Source organism: Anguilla rostrata, chromosome 5 (assembly GCF_018555375.3).
Source record: "Anguilla rostrata isolate EN2019 chromosome 5, ASM1855537v3, whole genome shotgun sequence".
Taxonomy (NCBI): domain Eukaryota; kingdom Metazoa; phylum Chordata; class Actinopteri; order Anguilliformes; family Anguillidae; genus Anguilla; species Anguilla rostrata.
In genome coordinates this window covers 44,289,235-44,309,599 of record NC_057937.1, presented here as the reverse complement: position 1 = coordinate 44,309,599, position 20,365 = coordinate 44,289,235, and the positions used below count along the sequence as shown (strand labels likewise).

The window sequence follows — 20,365 nt, the reverse complement described above, 5'->3', positions numbered from 1 at the left end:
TATGTTCTATTTTATGAGAGTGATTTGTTTTGAATTGTTCAACTATGCATTGTGTTTATTGTGCAATTTTTCAATATATAAAAATTCCCTACTTTCAATGCACGTCTAATAGCGTCTTGCTGTTTTTACATTTATTTAAATAGTTTTTATAACAAACATGATGCAAGCTAACTTATTTGATTATTAGAACGTACAGACGATTTCATTGGACAATTTAAGTGATAGACGTGCACAAACACCAATCATAGGTCATAATATTGCTAACTTTGGCTGATTTTGAAAAACCGGAAATTCAACTGAGCGAAGAGCCGTTTGGGATCCGAAAGAGCCGGCTGTTATTGGTGAGCTGAGCCAAATGATCTGACTCACTGAAAGGAGCCAGTGCGCATGATGGGTTCTTTCAAGTGTAACCCGTGTGAGCACCAGGTATCGGATATGACGCAATGGATCTGGACAGTAAGTAGGCCTTGGGAGGTCGAACGTTCTGCCTGCACTGCGATTACAATGGGCGCTCCACACATAAACAAAATAAAATTGGCACCTGGGCTCACTTTTTACAGATAATTCAACAAGAAAATATACAAAAACAGAGTAGAGAAAGCTATTAAATCCCCAGAAGGGATTTTGTATTGGTGAAATGTAATGTTAGTCAAATTGTAACCAACCCGTCTTGACATCGTCTGATCGTGAAATGCTGGTTTGTGTAAGTTATGCTGGCAAAGAGGCCCTATAAAACGTTTTCTGACATCGCTAGACAGCTAAACCTAGATTGAATAATTAGTTTGAACAACGAGATATTTACATATATTTCTTCGCCAATATCTTGTCTACAGTGTGGTGTAAAGCATTTTAGTTTCACAAATGTTTTTTACGGTGGAAAACAGACATGCGCTTGGAGCGTGAGACTGCGCAGTAGGGACATGAAGTCCGGTAGCCTTCTAAACTGGTGAGAATTATAGATTGGCTAGCCTACAGTCAGCAGTGTCTCAGATTCATCCACGAAATATTGCAGTCTTGTCTAAATAACGCAATAACTTAACAAATTGACACATGGGGGGACATTGGACGATGAAAAAACACCTATTGCGACTATATTTCTTGTAAGAAAAAATTATTGACTTAGTATTTTGAGCATGTTGTTACCATTGCCTTTCATTGTTACGGGTGGCTGAAACACTTACAGTATACTGCTGGAGCCAACCGCACTGGCGCTAATGAGTAACGTCTCTCAAAGACAAGGAAGTCGAGCTTCAAAACGCACCTCGGGTTTCGCCGCTTGTCTCTTGCCTAAATTAATATTAATGAAGGGACCACGATGGTCTAATAGTGTTTATTACAATTTAATTATAATGAAGGATTAGTTGTAATTGGGTTAAAAACTTAATATTAAATAATAAAGAAGACTTCACGTGTCACTTCTGGGGAATAGGCCTAAACCCACAATTTAAATACAGTTTCCAGGACCTTTAAGCAACTCTATATATAATAAACTTCACTTCGTATACTATTTGGAAGCTTGTTCCTGTGCCTCCTAAATTGGGCATTGTGCCGTTCAAGCGCACTATTTGCATACAGTAAAACTATGTTCTCGAGCCTGTTGCTGCCACATAGCAATGTTACCTGCTGACGGATGAAAAGCAAAGGGACCTAGACTTCATTGGCCTTTTGGGAAAAATGTACTTACTCTACATTAAAGGTGAAGATAAAATTACTATACAAAATACATAGGCTATGCTTTTGTCGATGTGTATGGTTCAGTTGGCTGTTTGACAGCTAGAAACGTTTGAACCAAGACTAATTGTGTAATGAAGCGTAAACTAGGCTAGTTCGCGTATTTTCAAAATAGGCAGGTCTTTACATTTAACAACTGTACACAGAATTTGCTTTGTTTTTGGTTATCAGCTCGATTGTTTCACTATTTCTGGTGGGTACCTTTGGTGCGTGATATTTAAAGATTAGTGTAATATGTGAATTGATAATATTCTGGTATTTTATTGAAGTACTTAAGTATTGTATTTGCTGAAACCAGCAATCAGACAGACCGTATTGATTTTGAACTATATTTGACGAAATTCTGACTATGTTCGCTTTTTATATAAGTCTGTATGAAGCATTTTGTAATAACAAGCGTTCCTTTTTTCAAAGTCGAAGTTCTTGTTCTGACACAAATCTATGTAAATTTAAATCTTGTTCAGCAATACATTTTACTGTTGAATATTTTAACGGTATATAATTACAATGGGAAGATACATTACATTGCAGGCCTTTTACAGACACGTGTTGTCATGTCATTTCTACATTTAACAGGTCACATTGGTGTGATTTGATTCACTTGTTAGTCAAAACCATGGTATTTTTGGTCCTAATATATGTATTTTTTTGTACAGTCAAAAGGGGAGAACTGCACGGTCCACCCGGTGAGTTTTAACTCCACATGGTTCCCAGTTGACAAAATCATGCTGTGTATAAGGGCTATTTCAGTTTTTCTTCATATCGTAGATCTGCAGGATATGAATGAGATATTGCATATTAAGTTCACAGCTCAAAATGCACGCTCTATGATTACAGTAAGTTAGCTTTTGTTAAAGGAAGTATTTCAGAATTTTAATGGTCATAAATATCTATCATGTAAAGGGTGATTTTAATGCAAAAGCTGTGTATCGTTAAGAGCAGAACATGTGACTGCAATTTATAGAATTTTGTTTGAAAGGCATCCATGCGCAGATGCTTATTTAATGATAGTATTTTATATGAATTGTAAAAATGAATAATTGCAGCAAATGGAAGCATTTTTACTTAATGCCTTATTTGTAATCATGCATAAAGTGAATATTTATTATATATTAAATAAAGAAATGATTTCAAATAGAGCATACCAACAACAAAATCATTCACTATTAAACATCTGTTGTGTCATCATTTAATTACCCATCTCTCAAAATCAATCACATCAGTGTAGTCATGCAATTACAATACTTAGGCAAGATATGAAAACCGCAGGTACTGTAGATCAATACAGTGTCCCAGTCTTAGAGAGAGGGTCATGAATCATTTCATTACCAGTTTAGTTGAACCTGCAATATAACAAGTGTTTCTGTGTGCTGTGATTCAAGAGTACAGTATTATATAAGCATAACAAACCCCACACTCATTTGATTGTGTCACGGATGCATTCTTACATATTACTTTTTGGGTTGTGGGTGCGTTATCAGTACTTTTATTTTTTCAACTTTATATAAAATGAAACAGCAGAAATGTGTCTTTTCTGAACTGTAGCCACTAGCCCATGTTTTAGGTGTCTGGTTGCAGTGAAACAAATAATGAATGTACACTTTTGAGAAATTCGGGTGGAGGTGCTATGAACAAAAAAACTTAGCCTGAAGGGAATAAAATTACAGTAAGATTAATGTGGGTACATTCTAGCAAGGAGTTAACATCTCCATGTATTATGTGCATCCATTATTCCTTTATTTTGCCAACGTATGAAAGTATTCCCAGATGGCTTGCAGTTGTCACTTGAAGATCGATGCTGATGCCAGGAGATTCATGGCCAGACCAGGAGAGTTGGGAACCCTCACAGTATTGAAGTAGCTGCTCCAAGTGGTTGCTGAGCATATTTTTTGTGATGACTGTCATAAATCACTCAAACCAAAAAAAGGAAACCCCTTACTGTGGCATGAGAACATGAAGAAGTGCACAAATTTCAGATAGAGAAAGAGGGGACATAGACAGTTGGCGCTCCTATAAAGTCAGCTTGTCCACAGATTGCCTCATTGTGTGTAGCATCAAACAGTTCAATAATGACAAAGCAAGTATTGAGCAACAGCTTGTAGGCATCTTCAGAAATGCAGATTTGCTTGTGTAGTGTTTGGAGCCAGTCAATTGGAATCAAAATGCTGATGAATTTAATATATGATTAAATTCATTTTTTCTTCTTAGACGAATTCAATGCATACGTGACAGTAAAAGTCAGGAATTTAAAGACTACTACAGTACCACTAAGAGGCAATGAACCATCTTGGGAACAGAATTACATACTGTAAGTATATCCTCCGAAACCTGTGTGCACTTCAGAGAAACTACACACATGTACGCGCGAACGCACACACACACTCATGCACCTACACATTCAAACAAGTCAGGCATAGTTTTCTGGATATATACGCACAGCTGGCATGATAATGCTACATCAGGAAAAGCTGAGAACAGTTCCAACCCCAAACATAAGTAAATAAATAATATTATCTTATAGAGAATCACACAAATTTTGTTCCACTTATACTATAATGGCTACTCACCTTAAGTAAATATAAAAACACAAATGTATAAAAATAAATTGTTTTCATTTAGAGGTGAGGGAATAAGTGGCAGATCTATAATTTGAGATGCAATTTCAAAAAACTATTCTCACAATTGATTAAAATGGGCCACACTGAACAGAGGTAACCTTTCATGTCCCTTTACAGTGAAATTAATGACCTGGAAAAAAGCATCTTTGTGGAGGTGTGGGACAAACGACTGATATGGGATGTGCTTCTGGGTTCCGTATGCATCCCTTTGAGTGCTGTACAGCATCGAACTCAGGTGCTGTAAGCTCCTTGAAGAGTCTATGTCCTTACAGTTTGACCCCAGTGCAGCTACTTGTGGTTAGACTCAGACGAAGCAACATACAGTTATCACACTTGCTTGCTGTGATTACACTTTCCTGTCTTATTTTCTTTTCTTTATTTTTCCAAATATTTAATTTTACCAGGAAGGGCCAGGACAGTGGTGGCCTTTACACAGTGATGTCATCATGGAGGGGATTGAGGTTTGTGGTGTTGACAGTCCAGCGCACCACAAGATTATGTTAGATATCTACGATGAAATGCTAACAGGTATGATTGTGATACAGTGCAGTTGCTGTTTGCTTCAATAGTACTACCATGGTCAGAATGACTGATTCTTCTGGAATAGTACTTTGTAGGTGAATCATTGTATTTCTCCAGCTCTCACCTATGTTCAGCTGGGTGGCTGTATACACCTTAAAATTGAAACATTAACAAATCCTAGTAGCAAGTACTATTTACTATTCATGTACAGGTGTACAGATGGCAGTCAGTATATATTTGCATAAACAACTAGTTTGCAGAAGTAAAAGTAAGAGATACTACGTTTAGAGAAACACCTGATTCAAGCAAGAAAAACTTGGCATGCAATAAAACCTTATGTGATCATTGATTGTCTTTCAGAAATCCCAGAAGATAAACCCCAGGGGCCAATGCAGAGGTCTGAAGGCATACCTGAGGTGGTAGGTACAGTTTTCTGTGGTATCAAATAAATTCTTGTCTCTTGGAAGTCAATAAAAGCTTTTCTGAAATTCAGAATTATTGGAAAAGTTTGTTTGAGTCCAATAGGGAACAAATACTCTTAGAATTTAAAGCACTCTATTTCAAAGTTGATTTCACATTGAAGTTTGACTGTGTTTACACACACATACCTTGTGCACCATACCCTACATACACCACAAAATGACACCTTAGCAGAGACCGGCTTTGTGTTCTTACAACAGTTCAGAGATTTGCTGTTTCATCAAGTTAGACAGACAAGAAATTAAATAAAAAGTGAACAATTATTTACTTATATCTATTTTGATACCTTAACTAGTTACAACGACATACAATATCAGTTTTACTTTTTTCATGTCCAGATCACACTCTGTGCACTTCCTAATGATTGTCTAAACCCAAACTCAACATGGTGCACTTTGCTTAGGTATCTGGAGAAGATGGCCAGCACCCACAGAGCACAATTACCTCTGACAATTATGAAAATGGCACTGTTGGCTCCTTAGTATGCTGTAAGTACATAAAAAAACACTACTCTTTTTTCACTTGGAATTTTTATATAGTGGAATAAAGTAGCGATAGAAGTCAGCATCTTTGGCTCTTTTAGAAAGAAAAGAAAATTGGCCATAAAGGTATGCATATACATCAATTAATCAATTAATATTAAACATCATTAAGGAGCAGTTTGATATATTTTTACATTTCTTTGTCTCTGTCTGTATTTATATTTGGCTGTAAGTTAAAAGTGCCTGAATGTTGAAGCAGACAGAGTGTACGGAGTCTTAAGAGTCATCAATAATTTTTAATTTACCAACATAAAAAACAATTTTTTGAGTTCTAACCATTAATGTCAAGCACTGGTCCACCAGTAGATGTCTCTGTTGTACTGTGTGTGCTCCATTAAATAGCTTGGTGTTTTTCCACATCTTGCTGGTATTGTTTGTACCTGGACAATGATGGGGAAATCCTGTGTAATTGCCAGTGATAAAAAGATGCTTTCCAGCTAGGAAGGGCTTGATTCTTTTATACTATACCCACAGAGCATTCATTGATGATTTCATTATGATCACACTGTATTAATTCATTTTCTTCAATTATTGACCATGAATTCTTAAGAACATTATGGAGCTCACTGAAAGCTATCTTATACTGGCACTAAAGAAGCAGATGAACACACCTGACTATTCAGAAACACCTGTGAAGCTTTCCATCCCAGATGTAATGGTACTGTACCCTGAAATGGAGGGACTGTATGAAAAGTGATTTAATTTCTACATGGTACAAAATGTATTAAAATACCCTTTAATAAAAGTTGAGGAACTGCACTGCAACCACATTAATTATTTTACTTCAAATGTAAGACTGTGGAGTACAGAGTGTGTGTATGTATATATACATACACACACACACACACACACACAGTGAGCTTCATAATGTTCGGGACCATATTTGGCTCTGTACTCCATAGTTTTAGATTTGTAATCAAATGAAGTGAAATGTCCTGAAAATGAACTGGATTTGAGATCCACAAAATGAATGAATTTTAAGCTGGGAGGAAGGGTGATGCTTTTAGCCTCGCGGTCCAAAGGGACAGCTGCTGTTGCTAGTCCGCCTATTCACGCTTGCAAATACTATGGGGTAGGCTCCAGATTACTTATGTTATTCCAAAGTGAAATGTGCAGGTGTAATCCCTTTAGGAAGTAAACACTGAGCCTTATTCACAAAACCTAAAAGCTTTTTGTTTGTTCTTTCAACCATTCATAACCGGAATTTTTAAAAGTTGTGTTTCAAATAACAAACATTAAACTCATGTCCGTATGCTTTTCCATGGCTTTTGAGAAAGGCAAAGGAGGTGTGACAATCACTCTGAGGAGCATGTAAAATCTTTTTATTTATTTAAAAACACGCTTTAAGAAATTGTACATGGTCTAGAAAGACAAACTTGTAGAAATGTAATTTAGGAATTAAAATAAGAATGGTCAATTATACATTAGCATAGGCTATAATGCATCCAGAATGTCAGCAGTGAAAAAGGTGAAAAGCCTATTTTGCTAGTATAATATTAGCATGTCCGGAATATAACTTTCACATGAAAAACTGTTTTGGTTATGGTGCAAATGTAATTTAGGAATTTAAATAATAATTTTCTTTCTTTCTCCACACTTCACTGTTTCCATCACTTTGGTACACTTTGGTTAATAGTAATCTCCTGTGTACATGAGACTTTGTTCCAGAGCTCTAGTTTTTGAATGTATTTTCTAGCAAACTCTAACCTGGCCATTCTGTTCTTGCGGCTTACCCTCTGAGGTTTGGATCTTGCAGTGCACCCTCTGAGGTTATGCTAGTGTAGTATTCCCTTTATTTTAGTCTTTGAAACATCTATGCATACATCCTGGAGAGTGTTGATCTGTTCAATTGCAAAGGGTTTGTTTTTTCATAATTTAAAGTATTCTACAGTAAAGTATCCACTACTGGTCTTTCGTGGTCTACCAGCTTGTTTGCTATTGCTGGGTACAGTGCATTCTTGCTTCTTAACAATGTACCAAACAGTTGATTTTGACACAACCGATATTTTGGATTTATTCAGATGCACATAATAGCCTGTTTTACTGCCATTGGCACTTACTTTGGTCCTCATGTTGAGAGACTACAGCAACTCCAAATGCAATGTCCACACCTATAATCAACTCTAAACCTTTTGTTAGCTTTCTTGTGCATGAACTAATGATGCCACAACACACAGTTTGCCAAGAAAGAGCAGAGCAGTCTATTGCCTACTTACTTTTGGTTCCCCAAAATAGGGGGACTATGCATAAAAAGGGCTGCAATTCCTACATGGTACACACATTATAGCTGAGAGTCCGCACTTTAATCTCATATATACATGTGTGTATATACGTATGTGCTGGTGTGTGTGTGTGTGTGAGACATTTTTGCAGTCTTTTTCTGCCGGAAGGCATCACATCTGTTTGGAGAGTGTAGTGGGGATGAATATTAGATGCTTGGTTTGTTCCCAGAGGAGGTTTGACCTGAGCTTCCCAGATTTGAGGTCTAGATGTTCTCTCACCCTGTGGCACAGTAACAGCTGACACTCGCTGAGGCTGTGGAGACAGCCATTGTGTGGAATCCTCTTAGGACCAAACCCCATGGGTTACGGCTGGCGGAGAGGCACTTCCTGCAGACCTGATTTTTGGCATCCCATTTTTCAGACGGTAAAGGCAACAAAAAAACTGGATGGATCTTTTTTTAAAGAAACATCACTTGGACATATACTATTGTAACATGGACCATGAAGAAGATACATAATGGGGCATGCTCTGATAGCACACTGGTGTGAACGGTATGGTTTTTTCAAATTCACTGCTGTTATGCCCCCTCATTGAGTGAGGCAAGTTGGCTTCATTTCAGCAGGTTTCAGGAAATGCATGCAGATTGTAAGCGCTATTTAGCACGTGTTTCTTTGGAATGACTGAAAGCATCCTTTTTTATTCATGCACTGGTAGAAAATATTACTGCATACATTAAACATTTGGCTGTAGATCTGAAAACATTTAGAATAAAGGTCACAGAAAACGTGTGTGCGTGCGTGCGCGCGTGCGCGCGTGCGTGAATGTGTTTTGGGGGGATCTTTGGAAATGTGATTGGATCAGATCTTGTGGTTTCAAGTACAGTATGGCGTTCGTCCTAGGACTCCATCGGTGAATACATGTGGGGAATATTACAGGGAGAGATGCAATAAGGAAAGTAGCCAACCTCTTTCCTAATCTGTCTGCAAGCAGGGAAGTCATTCGACCCATGGCCCAAGTAATGGCATCCACAGGGTGTAGCTGTCTCATGTTTCACATGTGTGTACTCATGTGTGTCGCCCTTCAGCTTTTCCAAGACTTGCTGCTAGTTGAGCAATCAGGGATTTGTAGGAAGATTTGATAATAGCATAATCTGATAATGGCTTAATGTGATAAGAATTGTTTTAGGACCACTCTGGCAAACTGAAGTGCCTGCATTAAGTGATCAGGTTAATGACTGTTCTTTCATAATTTGGCTTAATATCTTAACGCAGTTTCCTCAAGTTCTGAAGAGCACTCTTGAGGCATTTCAAGTGGTAACTGCCCCTCCTGACTTGTCCATCTGCAGTTGCTGAGGAGATTCCCACTGAAGACCAGGATAGTGACTACCAGGTGGACCCCAAGAATTTACTCATTGCTGCTGGACTTGGGGAGTCACTTGCACCACCGGGACTCACGGACACAGACATCACTACCAGGTACGCTGTCGACAGCACACAAACAACTCCCCCCCCCCCCCCCCAAAACAAAAAAATAACTGCACATGGAATTAGAACTTGAGGAAATGTATGGATATGGGAAACAGGTTCTGTTGCTTTCTTTCTTATTCTATAAAGCCACTTTTATCTTCATAGGCTGCACATCAAAAGCCTCAGTGAAGTTGTTTTTGCCTCCGGAAGCCACATAGTAGGCATGTGTACCTGATAAAATGCAGTACAGCGCGGTTACAGGAACCTGTGTGGGATTGCTTCCTGTTCACAGCAGAGCCCCCCACCTGCAGCAGCCTTTGAAGAGGCTAAGAGGGGCACCCTGCTATGACACGCAGTCTCATGGCTAAGGGTGAGCCCCACTCACATTGTGCACATGTTGTGGAAGTCAAGGTGAAGGGCCAACCAAAGCCTCACTATATTAAAAAAGCCCTGGCTTCACACATAGCAGCATGGGGCTTTTATCCCATGCCATACTCTGCACAGACAGAGAGCCAGGCATTCTGAAAGTAGAGGTGGAGATTTCAGATCAAAGCCACCATAGCATCTGGAAAAAAAAAGTAGCCTCGAAGAGTCATGGCAGCTATTTTGACTGTGGTCCCTTGGTGTGTAACCTCCTGAAACTTGTGTGCCATGTTTAGCATCATTTTATATCCGGAAAACAGCTAAATATTCTTGTGCTGAGGTTCACGCATGATCTTTCTGGGGACCGTTCTTGTGTGATTTCCGCCACATGTTATCAGTGCTTCAGAGCAACAGAAGCTAACATATGTGGGCCCCCTCTTCAGGACGTTCATTTAAATACTAGGTTCACTGATTCAGGACTGTACAGTGCTCCCATTTTAGGAGCATTTGCTCCTGAAAATGAATGTGTATTAACTGGAAAAATAATTTAGGAGTCCATCTATTAACTGGGATGCTGTAGTCTACTCTTGAATTTGTCAACTTAGGAATACACGTGTGTTGAACAATATGTTAGCGTAGGTCCTTTAGGTTTATGTGTGGACGTGAGAAGTGTGCCGCAGTGCCTCCTGTCCAGGACAGCCTGTATAAATAGCTTGCCAAGGGATGAAGTTATTGAAAAAGCCCACTCTTCTGTGTTGCTCAGACAGTAAAATAACATGATTGATAGAGCTATGGCTAGAGTGGGTTTTGAGCGAGTGTTGCTCTTGAGCTCGTGTTGTACACAGATGACAAAAAGAAACCGATCCCACATGGAACTCAAATCAAGGGCATTTCATACTTGTAAGGAAGTGGTGCAGAGGAAAATTCTGTATATTCCATGGTTCTTAGAGAAGGTAATTGATTCTGATGTGTGTAGTATGTTTCCAGGGATGTAGCCAGTGGGATTCTTGAACAGAAGCATTTTTCTGGCATGCATGAAGCCGAGAAGGCGTGGTCGTTCTTGGTTGGCCGAGGCAACACTGTACTGCCAGGCCGCTTGAGGGAAAGGAGGCTGCAGTACACAGACTTCAGGGACCAGAGGAGTGAGCTCAGTATAGCTTAAAAAAAAAAACCCAGCAAAGTACTAAATGTGGTAGACGTAAGTCCACCTATGTACCTATGTACCCATTACCAGACGTGATATTAAAAAAGAATAGAAGAAAGAGCAGGCAAAAATATCCCAACCAACTAGAAAAAGGCTGAAAAATGATCTCAATGCACAGTGTGACATGTCTGTTCCTGAAGAGTTCCCAATGATCTCATATGATATCCAATGGTGCCTTTTTCCCACTCTCTGAGTGCCTTGTTGTCAATTAAGCATCTTTTCACAATGCATTTCTCATGCTAGCAGTTTGCCCAAGAAACTCGATAGTAATTTATTTCAGAGAAACTCTTGAGAGGCAGAGTCTATGGTACAAATTGTGCCAAATGATCAGGGGCAGAGCCCTTTCAGCTCAGGCCAGATTCCAGCTTTTCTGTTCCTAGCCTTACAGCTTCTTTGCTTTTCTCCGGCAGTATTGATGGTACCTCTGAGCAAAATCCAAACCGGCATTGATAGCTAGACCTGATCAAGTGCATTCCTCAGGAGACAACTCAGGAGTGCTTCATTTATTGCATAAATACTGGAACTCAATTACAGAAACTATTCTACTCCCAGCACTGCTCTCATCAATAACTTGTGCATTGTGGTTCAGTGGATTTCACATTTGATATTTAGCCCTCTCACTTTCTTTTCATTAAAAGCTATTGCCTCTGCACAGCTTGCATCTGATTGCAAATCTGCCTGTGTTCACATAATTTACCATCTGCTGGTCTAAAATTTATGGTTGATTTGTGTAAGACTGGTTTTCTTATCCATTTATTATGCTGTGCTGAATGCACATTTTGTGAGTAGTTTCCACGTTGGGTAAACCAATGTTTTCATTCTTCAGTGGCTTGTGAATCACTTGTGAATCACTGTTCTGTTGTTCTGGGATGATTCTATGGCTGAACTGCTGCTGTGCTAGGTCAATGGACTGATATCTGCAATATGCAGTAAAAATGAATTGAAGTAAAAAGTAGCCATATTTTATTTACTACTGACCATATTTCCAAGGCAAGGAGGTCTTGTGTTCAAATATTGTAATTTTAACTGTAGTTTATGAGAAAAATGATTTGCTTTGCTAAATGTGAAATTTGGTCCAATTAAGATTTGCAGAGCTTGCTGTTTTAGGTTAGAAGATACAGTGCATTAAAATGGCATTTTTAGTTAAAAGCGGTCGCAGGACTTTATCACTGAAAGAGTTGCTGAGCTTTTTTTCTCTCTGTCCTCTCCTGTATCTATGTGAATGCAATTTTTTCAATCCTGAGAATACACAAGTCATTTATCAAAAACATTTGGCCATTGTATTTAGGTAAATAATCCCTGGCAGACCTTCCTATGGGATTTTGGTGATGGAATCTAGCTGGAACCAGTGTTGGCTCCAGTTGGAATTTGGTGATGATCAAAATGTCTGTACCAAACTTGACGACTGGTTTTCCAGCATGGACGCTATCTCAACGATCTTGTTGCCAACTTGACCTTTAGACCAGTTGGACCAGCTTAAAACTTGGTTAGATCCCCCCCCCCCCCCCCCACCAGTCTTCATTCACAAAGGCAGAAGGACAAAATGGTACTGAGATATTTTCCCAACTTTTCATTGAATTCAACTCTGATTTCTGGACAGGAGTGAAAAGGAAACAGACCTGGACTGTGACCACAAGGGTGATAGGGAACAGCACTGCTCAGACCTCCCACCTCCGCACCTGATTGACAGGTAAGTTCTTGCAATTTGAAATATGCAAAAGCAGGTGGAAGAAGTGCTAGGCAGGCATCCAATATTTTGTGTTCAACACTGTTTCAGCTCCATTCTTTTCACTACCCAAAAGAGTCAGTCAAAATTGTGTAAAAAATAAATATAACAAGTAACCCTGTTATTGTATAAGTACAGACACAGATTTAACAGTTTCTTTTAAAACACCATGACTTGAAGGACTTTTTGTACTTAACTGAGGTATGCCTTGTTCCTGAGACAGAGGCATTCTTGTGTCACAGTGCAAAAAATGACACAGTATAAACTATCAGTTCTGTGTGGCGCTCCTTTCTGTGTGCAGTGCTCACAGTAAGCAATTTGTCATCCTGAAAAACAATTATCAGGCACAAGCTTAAAATTTACCTTAGCACTCCATTGATTGCTGTTTGATGACTTTGTTTTCCCCCGCCCCCTCCCCTGGTTCTCTCAGCTTATTTCCCTATTGGGATTGGGGGTTGCCCTTAAGTTCTACTGGGCAGATATGCTCTTTCAGGCAGACAGGCAGGCAGGCTGTCATGAAGGCTGGAATCAGTACATTCCGCCTGCATGTCTAAAACTTAACAATGTATTTTCATTCTTAGAAGAGGCTCCATATTTAATAATTGAAATATTGCATGTTTAAGGCGGTATGTCGAAGCACTGTATTGAAACAGTGACAGGATTAATTTGACTGAAGACTCTACCTTACTCCTGTCTAATCCTCCTGCTTTATTCTGCTATTCAGCAAATGTGGGCCACCATGCAGAATCCAGGTGACTGTTTTGTAGAGACAAAGCTAAATAAACTGTGCCTACCTTTTGCTAAGCTTCTTCTAATCGTTGATTATAATAAAGTTGTTAATGTGTGTTTTTCTGTAATTCTGATGTTCTGAAATGTATTCTGAATGATTATTTCTTTGTTTCCCATGATTTGGACTTTCTCTTTATGACTTTGAGCTGGTTCAATGTTTGAGCCCACTTTCTGAACCTTCTCCTACTGACTATTTTTGGCTGGACCGCAACAGCGGGGTCAGCCCTACAAACGTGAATGTCTCTGACTGACTGAGTGACTGAGAGATGAAGTTTCACCATTAGTCGGCCGAGTTATGAAGTTACACCATTGGTCGGCCGGAGAGGTCCAGCCATATACTAGGTTTTTGACCTGGTCTTGTTTTCAGTTCCCTCAGGACTGCTGGTACTGTAGTTTCGAAATGCGACTGTTTAAACTGGAACTATCATATCTGGTGATTTGTCTCCTTGTGTACAGACTTCCTAATTGAACAAGCTAGTATTTCGGATTTCTCTGATTATTTTGTCTTCAGTCATGTCCATATCTTATAGAATTTTGATTTTTGGTGATTTTAATATCATATCTGTTGCCCCGTTGGTTAAAGAATTTTTACACCTGGTTGACCAGTTCAGTCAGTTAATGGCCTTATGCATGTGCAGGGTCACACACTTGATCGTGTGTTCTCATTGGATCTCCTTTATTGTAATGTGATTTGCAATATTTGCCTCTAGCATCATAGACCCGTTATGTTTGATGTCTGTGTGATGTCAGTGTGCCTTGTTTAGTTCCCGAGGCCCACATTCCAGGTCATTGAATTTGCTATATTAACCCTTCATCTGCCAGGCATTTCCCAGATGGGTACATAGCTGCTCCCAGCACCCGCACTAATGTGGCTCCTTCTTTTCCTTTGAGCACAGAGGAGTTGGGTAACTTATTTAATTCCTCTTGCTTAACTATTCTTGCCTCTGTAGCCCTTCTTAAAATCAGATGGCTTAAAAAAAAAGCTCAGCACTGGCTAAATGATGGTAACTGAGCTCTTAGGGAGGATTGCAGAAAATCTGAGTGCAAATGGAAAAAGAATAGGCTGCAATTGTCCTGTGATATTCTGAGAGACTGGTTAAGTTCCCAAAATGTGTTAAAGCAGCGAGAGCACAGTATATGTCTGATATTATCTTCAATATTGTCATTGGCCTAAAGTTTTGTTTAACGGAATTAATAATGTCTGTCAATGTCAGCCCTGATGTTTCCTGTGCTATTTGTGATGATTTTTAAAATTTCTTAATTGTGAAGATTGATGGCATTAGATCGCAATTCTCCCCTACTGCGCATTATGCTTCCAGCTCTCTTATGCACACTGCAGTCTTTGAGCCTGTCTCTCTTTTTTTGCCTCAACAATCCTCCAAACTGCCTCAATCTGCCTTTTTGTCTAAAGTCCTGGAAAAAAGCATCTTTCTCAACTGGTGTGATTTTAAAACCAAAATAACATCTTTGTAAAGTTCCAGTCTGGCTTCAGAACCCTTTGTAGTATCCTTCTTAAAGTGTCAAATGACTTTCTGTTCACAGTTGACTCTGGAGATTGTACTTTTAGTTCTGTTGAAACTTACCGCTGCTTTTGACACCATGATATCCTAATCAAACAGATTAAGCATTTGGTTGGCATTCAAAGCACTGCCCTATTGTTGATCACTACCTACTTAAAGTATAGAACTTTCTCTGTCAAAATCAAGAGCTTCTCGTCCTCCTCTGCTCCCTTTCTCTGTGGAGTCCCCCATGGTTCAATCTTAGGGCCTATTTGTTTCTCCATATACATGCTCCTCCTTGGTTTTATTATTATTTATTTATTTATTTATTTATTTATTTATTTATTTTTTGACAGGGACAATACACATTAATCAACATCACTATTATATGATGTAAATGTGCCAGATTTAGCTAGATCGCTAATTTCCATCTGTTGTCCCTGGGCAGGCTGATGTTAACACATTAATAACAAGCAGACCAGATGATATCTGGATGATACTCAGCTGTACCTCCCATTGAAATCCTATGGCAAGTGTTCTTTTAAGAACCCATCTGATTGTCTTTCTGACATCAAAGACTGGATGGTGGAAAACTTTCTCCAGTCAAATGAAAATAAGACTGAGGTAATCCTTATCGGCCCGTCTCACTCTCTTAGATTTTTCTCTTGTGACCTAAGGCCCCTATCCCACCTTGCCAAATCCCATGGCAAAAAAATTAGTGTCATTTTTGATTCCGCCCCTAAATTTGATTGGCAAATTAATTCTGTTGTTCAAGCCAGTTTCTTTCAACTCAGAGCCTTAGCCAAAGCTAAGCCCTTCCTCTGATTTCATAACCTGGAAATAGTCATTCATGCCTTCAGTCAATTCATCTAATCCTGCCTTGACTATTGTAACTCCCTGTACCTTGGTCTTAGCCAGACATCCCTCCGCCACCTGTAGCTAGTACGAATTGCCGCTGCAAGGCTTTTAACTGGTATGAAGAAAAGAGACCACATCACTCCTATTCTTGCTTCCCTGCACTGGCGCCCTGTTTGTTTTAGAATTGATTCCCCTCCCGATATCTCTGATCTTCTTCACCCCTGTTCCACACCCAGTTAACTGAGGTCCTCCACCCAATTGCTTCTTTCTGTTCCTTGGTCTTGGTTAGAGCTAAAGGGTGACGGGGCCTTTGCTGTGGCCACGCCGAGACTCTGGAACAGACTGCCTCTCTTTATTAGATTTACACCCTCCATAGACACTTTTAAATTTCTGCTCACTTCCCATCTTTATTTCCTTGCATTTAGTTCTACACGATATTTGTCAATGTTGTTGTTTTTGTTGTATTTTTGTATATTATTATAGTACTGTGCTATATTATTGTGTATCATTAGTTTCTCCTCTGTTTTACCCATCTATGTATGTATTAATTGTACAGCACTTGGTTGACAATACTCATTTTAAATGTGCTTTAGAAATAAACATGACTTGACTTCTCTCCCATTAAATCACTTTTCGCAGCTACTGATTCCTCTTAAGGGAAATATTTAGTTTCTTTCAGCTCTAGTCACAAAACTACCATCCAATGTCAGGTATGAGTACACACTCATTAGGCAGCACTTAGCATCTAGGCAGGTAAATTCACCGTAAAGAGTAAAGCTGTGCGCTATGTGGTAACTTGAGGACAATATGGAATGAGAATACTTGGTTTCAATTGTAATTTAAATAAACATCAGCATCTCAATAAAAAGATATGACTAATATCTAATGCAAATCACCTATGCATGCTGTGGAGATTCACATAAAATTTTTATTGTATGGACTGGATTAGAATTGGGGGATGTGTGGAGAAAATTGATACTGGCACTTGCTCTGCAATATGTGTAGTACATTGTAAACATGTAACAAAAGTTAACCATGTCACTTTTTATTGTGAAAGATTTGGTGAAGCCTTTAAAATAGCTACATTGTCTCCTCAAAAAGATCTTGTGGAGAGGGAAAAGGTGCCTGCTGTGTTGTTGGTGTCCTGCATTTGTTTTTGCACTTCGTATGTCGTATGGTATGAAATTATGCAAACAAGTGCAAAGTTAGATTAAAATTCTGTCATAATTATGACAAGACCTGCTGGTTTAGAAAAGGATTTGCATAAGACCTTCATCTGCACAGCGAGATTCACTGGATTCAGGTGTCAGGGGAGTAAGAGAGAAAAATAATTTAAGTACTAACAAGATTATTATATTTTATCTTCAGGGTTGCAGTAATGAAATTATAATTTATTGTGGCACTTAACAATATTGGGTACTTTAACTGTTGTTTCTCCCTTTTGTTGTAATTGTTTAATCAGGTGCGCTTGAATTACATATTGTAAGATAAAGAGTAAATGGGTTATTCTGCTGCAAATGTGAGACATTTTCAGTTGCTGAGCATTAAAGCAGATTGTACTTTACTTGATTTATTGGGAAAATGACAATTATCTTTAATGTGCTTAGTCCTGCTAATACTGTAGCCACAAGGATGTTATTAAACCTAATTAGCTATGTGACAAATGTGATCGAAATATTATTTTATAATCTCGCCTGAATTCCACGTTTTGATTTGGCTGGGTCTGCCTCAGGTGCATTTACAAAGTAGAGAAGACATATCCTTCCTGTGAATTAAGCCTCTTCAGGTCTAACAGTACGGGAGAGCGTAAAGTTCTGAAAACTTGTCTGAGGGTTGGGTGTTGACTTTCACTGTGCTGGAAGTTTACTTTCGAACCACTATGCAAGCCTTGATATCGGTTTTAATAAAGAATGAAAAGATGGCATACAGTTTATATTTATGGTGAAATAGCTGTGTCCATATAAAAAAAAAAAGAAAAGAAACAGTCATGCAGTATATGCCATGTGGTCAAAGACCAGAAAAAACAGAGCTGACAAGAAGGATTTCTCTTGAGAGCAGAAAGAGCATGTACAGTTTGACAGCACACAAGCACACAAGTCCTCACTTAACCATCGTGTGTCTCAACCCTGGCTCCAGGGATCCACCTTGCGTGCTGTTTTTCATTCCAGCTCCCCCTTTATTGACTGACTCACATTTAGAGTTGCTCAGCAATAATTAAGCAATTTTGGTTGTGTGGGACTTGCACGCTCACTCCATAAAAGGCTATGCTCACCAGAGATCCGGTTCTGATTGACTGGAGGTGAGTGGGTGGGTTCTGTATTGCGCCCACTGAATGTTATTTACTGTCCCTCTTGAAACATCTTGAAAGTCCCCTGAATTTAAATACTGTTCCTGTGTCTATTTTTTTTTCAGGGACAATGCTGGGAGAGTTTGCCTTTAAATGGGAAAATGGTCATTGAAATGCCCTTAAATTTTGAAGCATTAAACATTGTTCAAACATTATTTATTTGGAAAAACAACCTGTACATAAGTTGGTGTCTCATATTTTTAGAGTATGTCCAAATAACAAGCTCAGAGTGCTTCATGTGTTCTTAGTTTGCCAACCAAGCAATAATAATTATACCTGTTATTTTAACATTGAATATAGAACAACAGAAAGAATATGTAACATAAATATAATGGTACACAATGTTTCAAGCGCTAATGATCATTTAACATGTAAATTTATGGGTAGCGTGATGCCTCATTGCATTACATTGTATTATAGTCATTTAGCAGATGTTCTTATGGCAGAGTGACTGAAAAAAGTGGAGAACATCACTGTTAGTCTCAGGAATATAAAAGTGCAATATCACCAGGAGGGCATATAATATCTATCCCTATATAATACATAAGCATAAAGCTAACAAACAATCCAGCCATTGGTATTATAAACAAAGTAAATACCACTACACAACTAACCTTTACCTTTAGGTATAGCTTTACTCAGCTATACATCTAACATTATTGTCCTTAAAGGAATCCCCAAACGGAGGATAGCTAAGAGGGTTAGAGGAGCCATGGTGCACTGTGAAATGTCTTCACTCTGTGTTGGACGATGGGTTGGGCATCTGCTACCCTGAGCACAGTGAGAACAAACAGGATGCATTACGTGAAGTACAGGAAATCAGTGGGGGAGGGGCCAGGTGCCCACAGGTTGCAGAACGGAGAGGTCTGTTTAGTGTGTAATTCAGATGATCTTTTGAAGATATAGCCAAAGAGAGATCACAAGCGGAATGGCATAGCTGACTCAGATATCCCACTGTTGTTACCTCAAGTGAACTGACTCAGGTGTATGCCAAACTTTGTGTTACCCTGAAACTGAAGATTTTGTTTAACCCTTCTATCAAAATACATTGGTTGGACACACATATTGTTGCATTTTTATGTCGAGCAAGTGCCTGAGGTGTGTGACTAGTACATCACTCAAGAACCAAATGTCCTGAGGTTCTCAAGATGGATTGTGCTGTATGCTCTCCTGCACTGAATTTCTTTTTTTAGATTTCTTGTTTACTCTGTATTGAAGTCTCTGTTCCAAATCGTTAAGCTTCACAGCGCCTGAATCTGGCTGAATAATCGATATTACCTTTTAAAGTGGCTGGCACCTTACAGTAAGCATTACCTATGTGCACTGGTGGAGAGTCCGAGTTTACATAATCTGATGGCAGGGGGGCTGCAGAAGATCAAAAGGCTTTTTGACCTCTCTCAAATGCCTAGTGGGCCAGGAATGAGGCTTGAAGGTTCACACTGGCCGTGTTGTCTTCGGAAGACCCATGGGATTCACAATTTGCAGATTATTGCTTTTTCAGCACAAATTTGTTGCATACCTTTAGGAAAATCACAATTTCCCCTGCTGTGTGTCCAATAGTGGTCATGGGTGATCTTTTAAACAGTGCAGCTCTCTCCTGGAGCTGCAGTAAAGTTTATGTATAAAGGTCATGGACTCAAATATGTTCAGTGGAACTTAATTTTAAAAACTCATTTAAAAAAACTCACTGAATTTTCATTCGTTTCAGAAAAACATTTTAAAATGATAACCATAAATGGGCTTTCCACAAGCCAGTATTCGTCATGGACCTGGAGGTGAAGCAGATTCATCATTTTTGCTCTAAAATCATGCCGTTTGTGGAGTGCTCAATGGGAACACTGCCCTTAAACAGATCATTCTGGGTGCTTGTGGAGGGCTGATATCATCACTCCAGAGGAAGACTTGAAGCTATTGTTAACCAAGGCTTTTTCTTATGAACCTCCTATTTTTAAATGACCCATTGAGTTTGAAGCTTCGGATGGTCTAATTTGGGTCTG

General features: G+C 39.0%; 1 protein-coding gene across 1 annotated transcript in view; it reads left to right on the top strand.

Moving 5' to 3' along the window:
• The first annotated feature begins 241 nt into the window (after positions 1–241).
• The window catches only part of LOC135255362 (protein unc-13 homolog A-like), a 36,148-nt gene continuing 16,024 nt past the window's right edge, over positions 242–20,365 (top strand). The window contains exons 1-9 of the mRNA XM_064336440.1: positions 242–456; positions 2,388–2,417; positions 3,940–4,039; positions 4,467–4,584; positions 4,754–4,877; positions 5,232–5,290; positions 5,755–5,839; positions 9,462–9,591; positions 12,750–12,839. Coding sequence (XP_064192510.1) covers positions 444–456; positions 2,388–2,417; positions 3,940–4,039; positions 4,467–4,584; positions 4,754–4,877; positions 5,232–5,290; positions 5,755–5,839; positions 9,462–9,591; positions 12,750–12,839 — 749 coding nt within the window. The 5' untranslated portion in view covers positions 242–443. The remainder of the gene's footprint in view (positions 457–2,387; positions 2,418–3,939; positions 4,040–4,466; positions 4,585–4,753; positions 4,878–5,231; positions 5,291–5,754; positions 5,840–9,461; positions 9,592–12,749; positions 12,840–20,365) is intronic.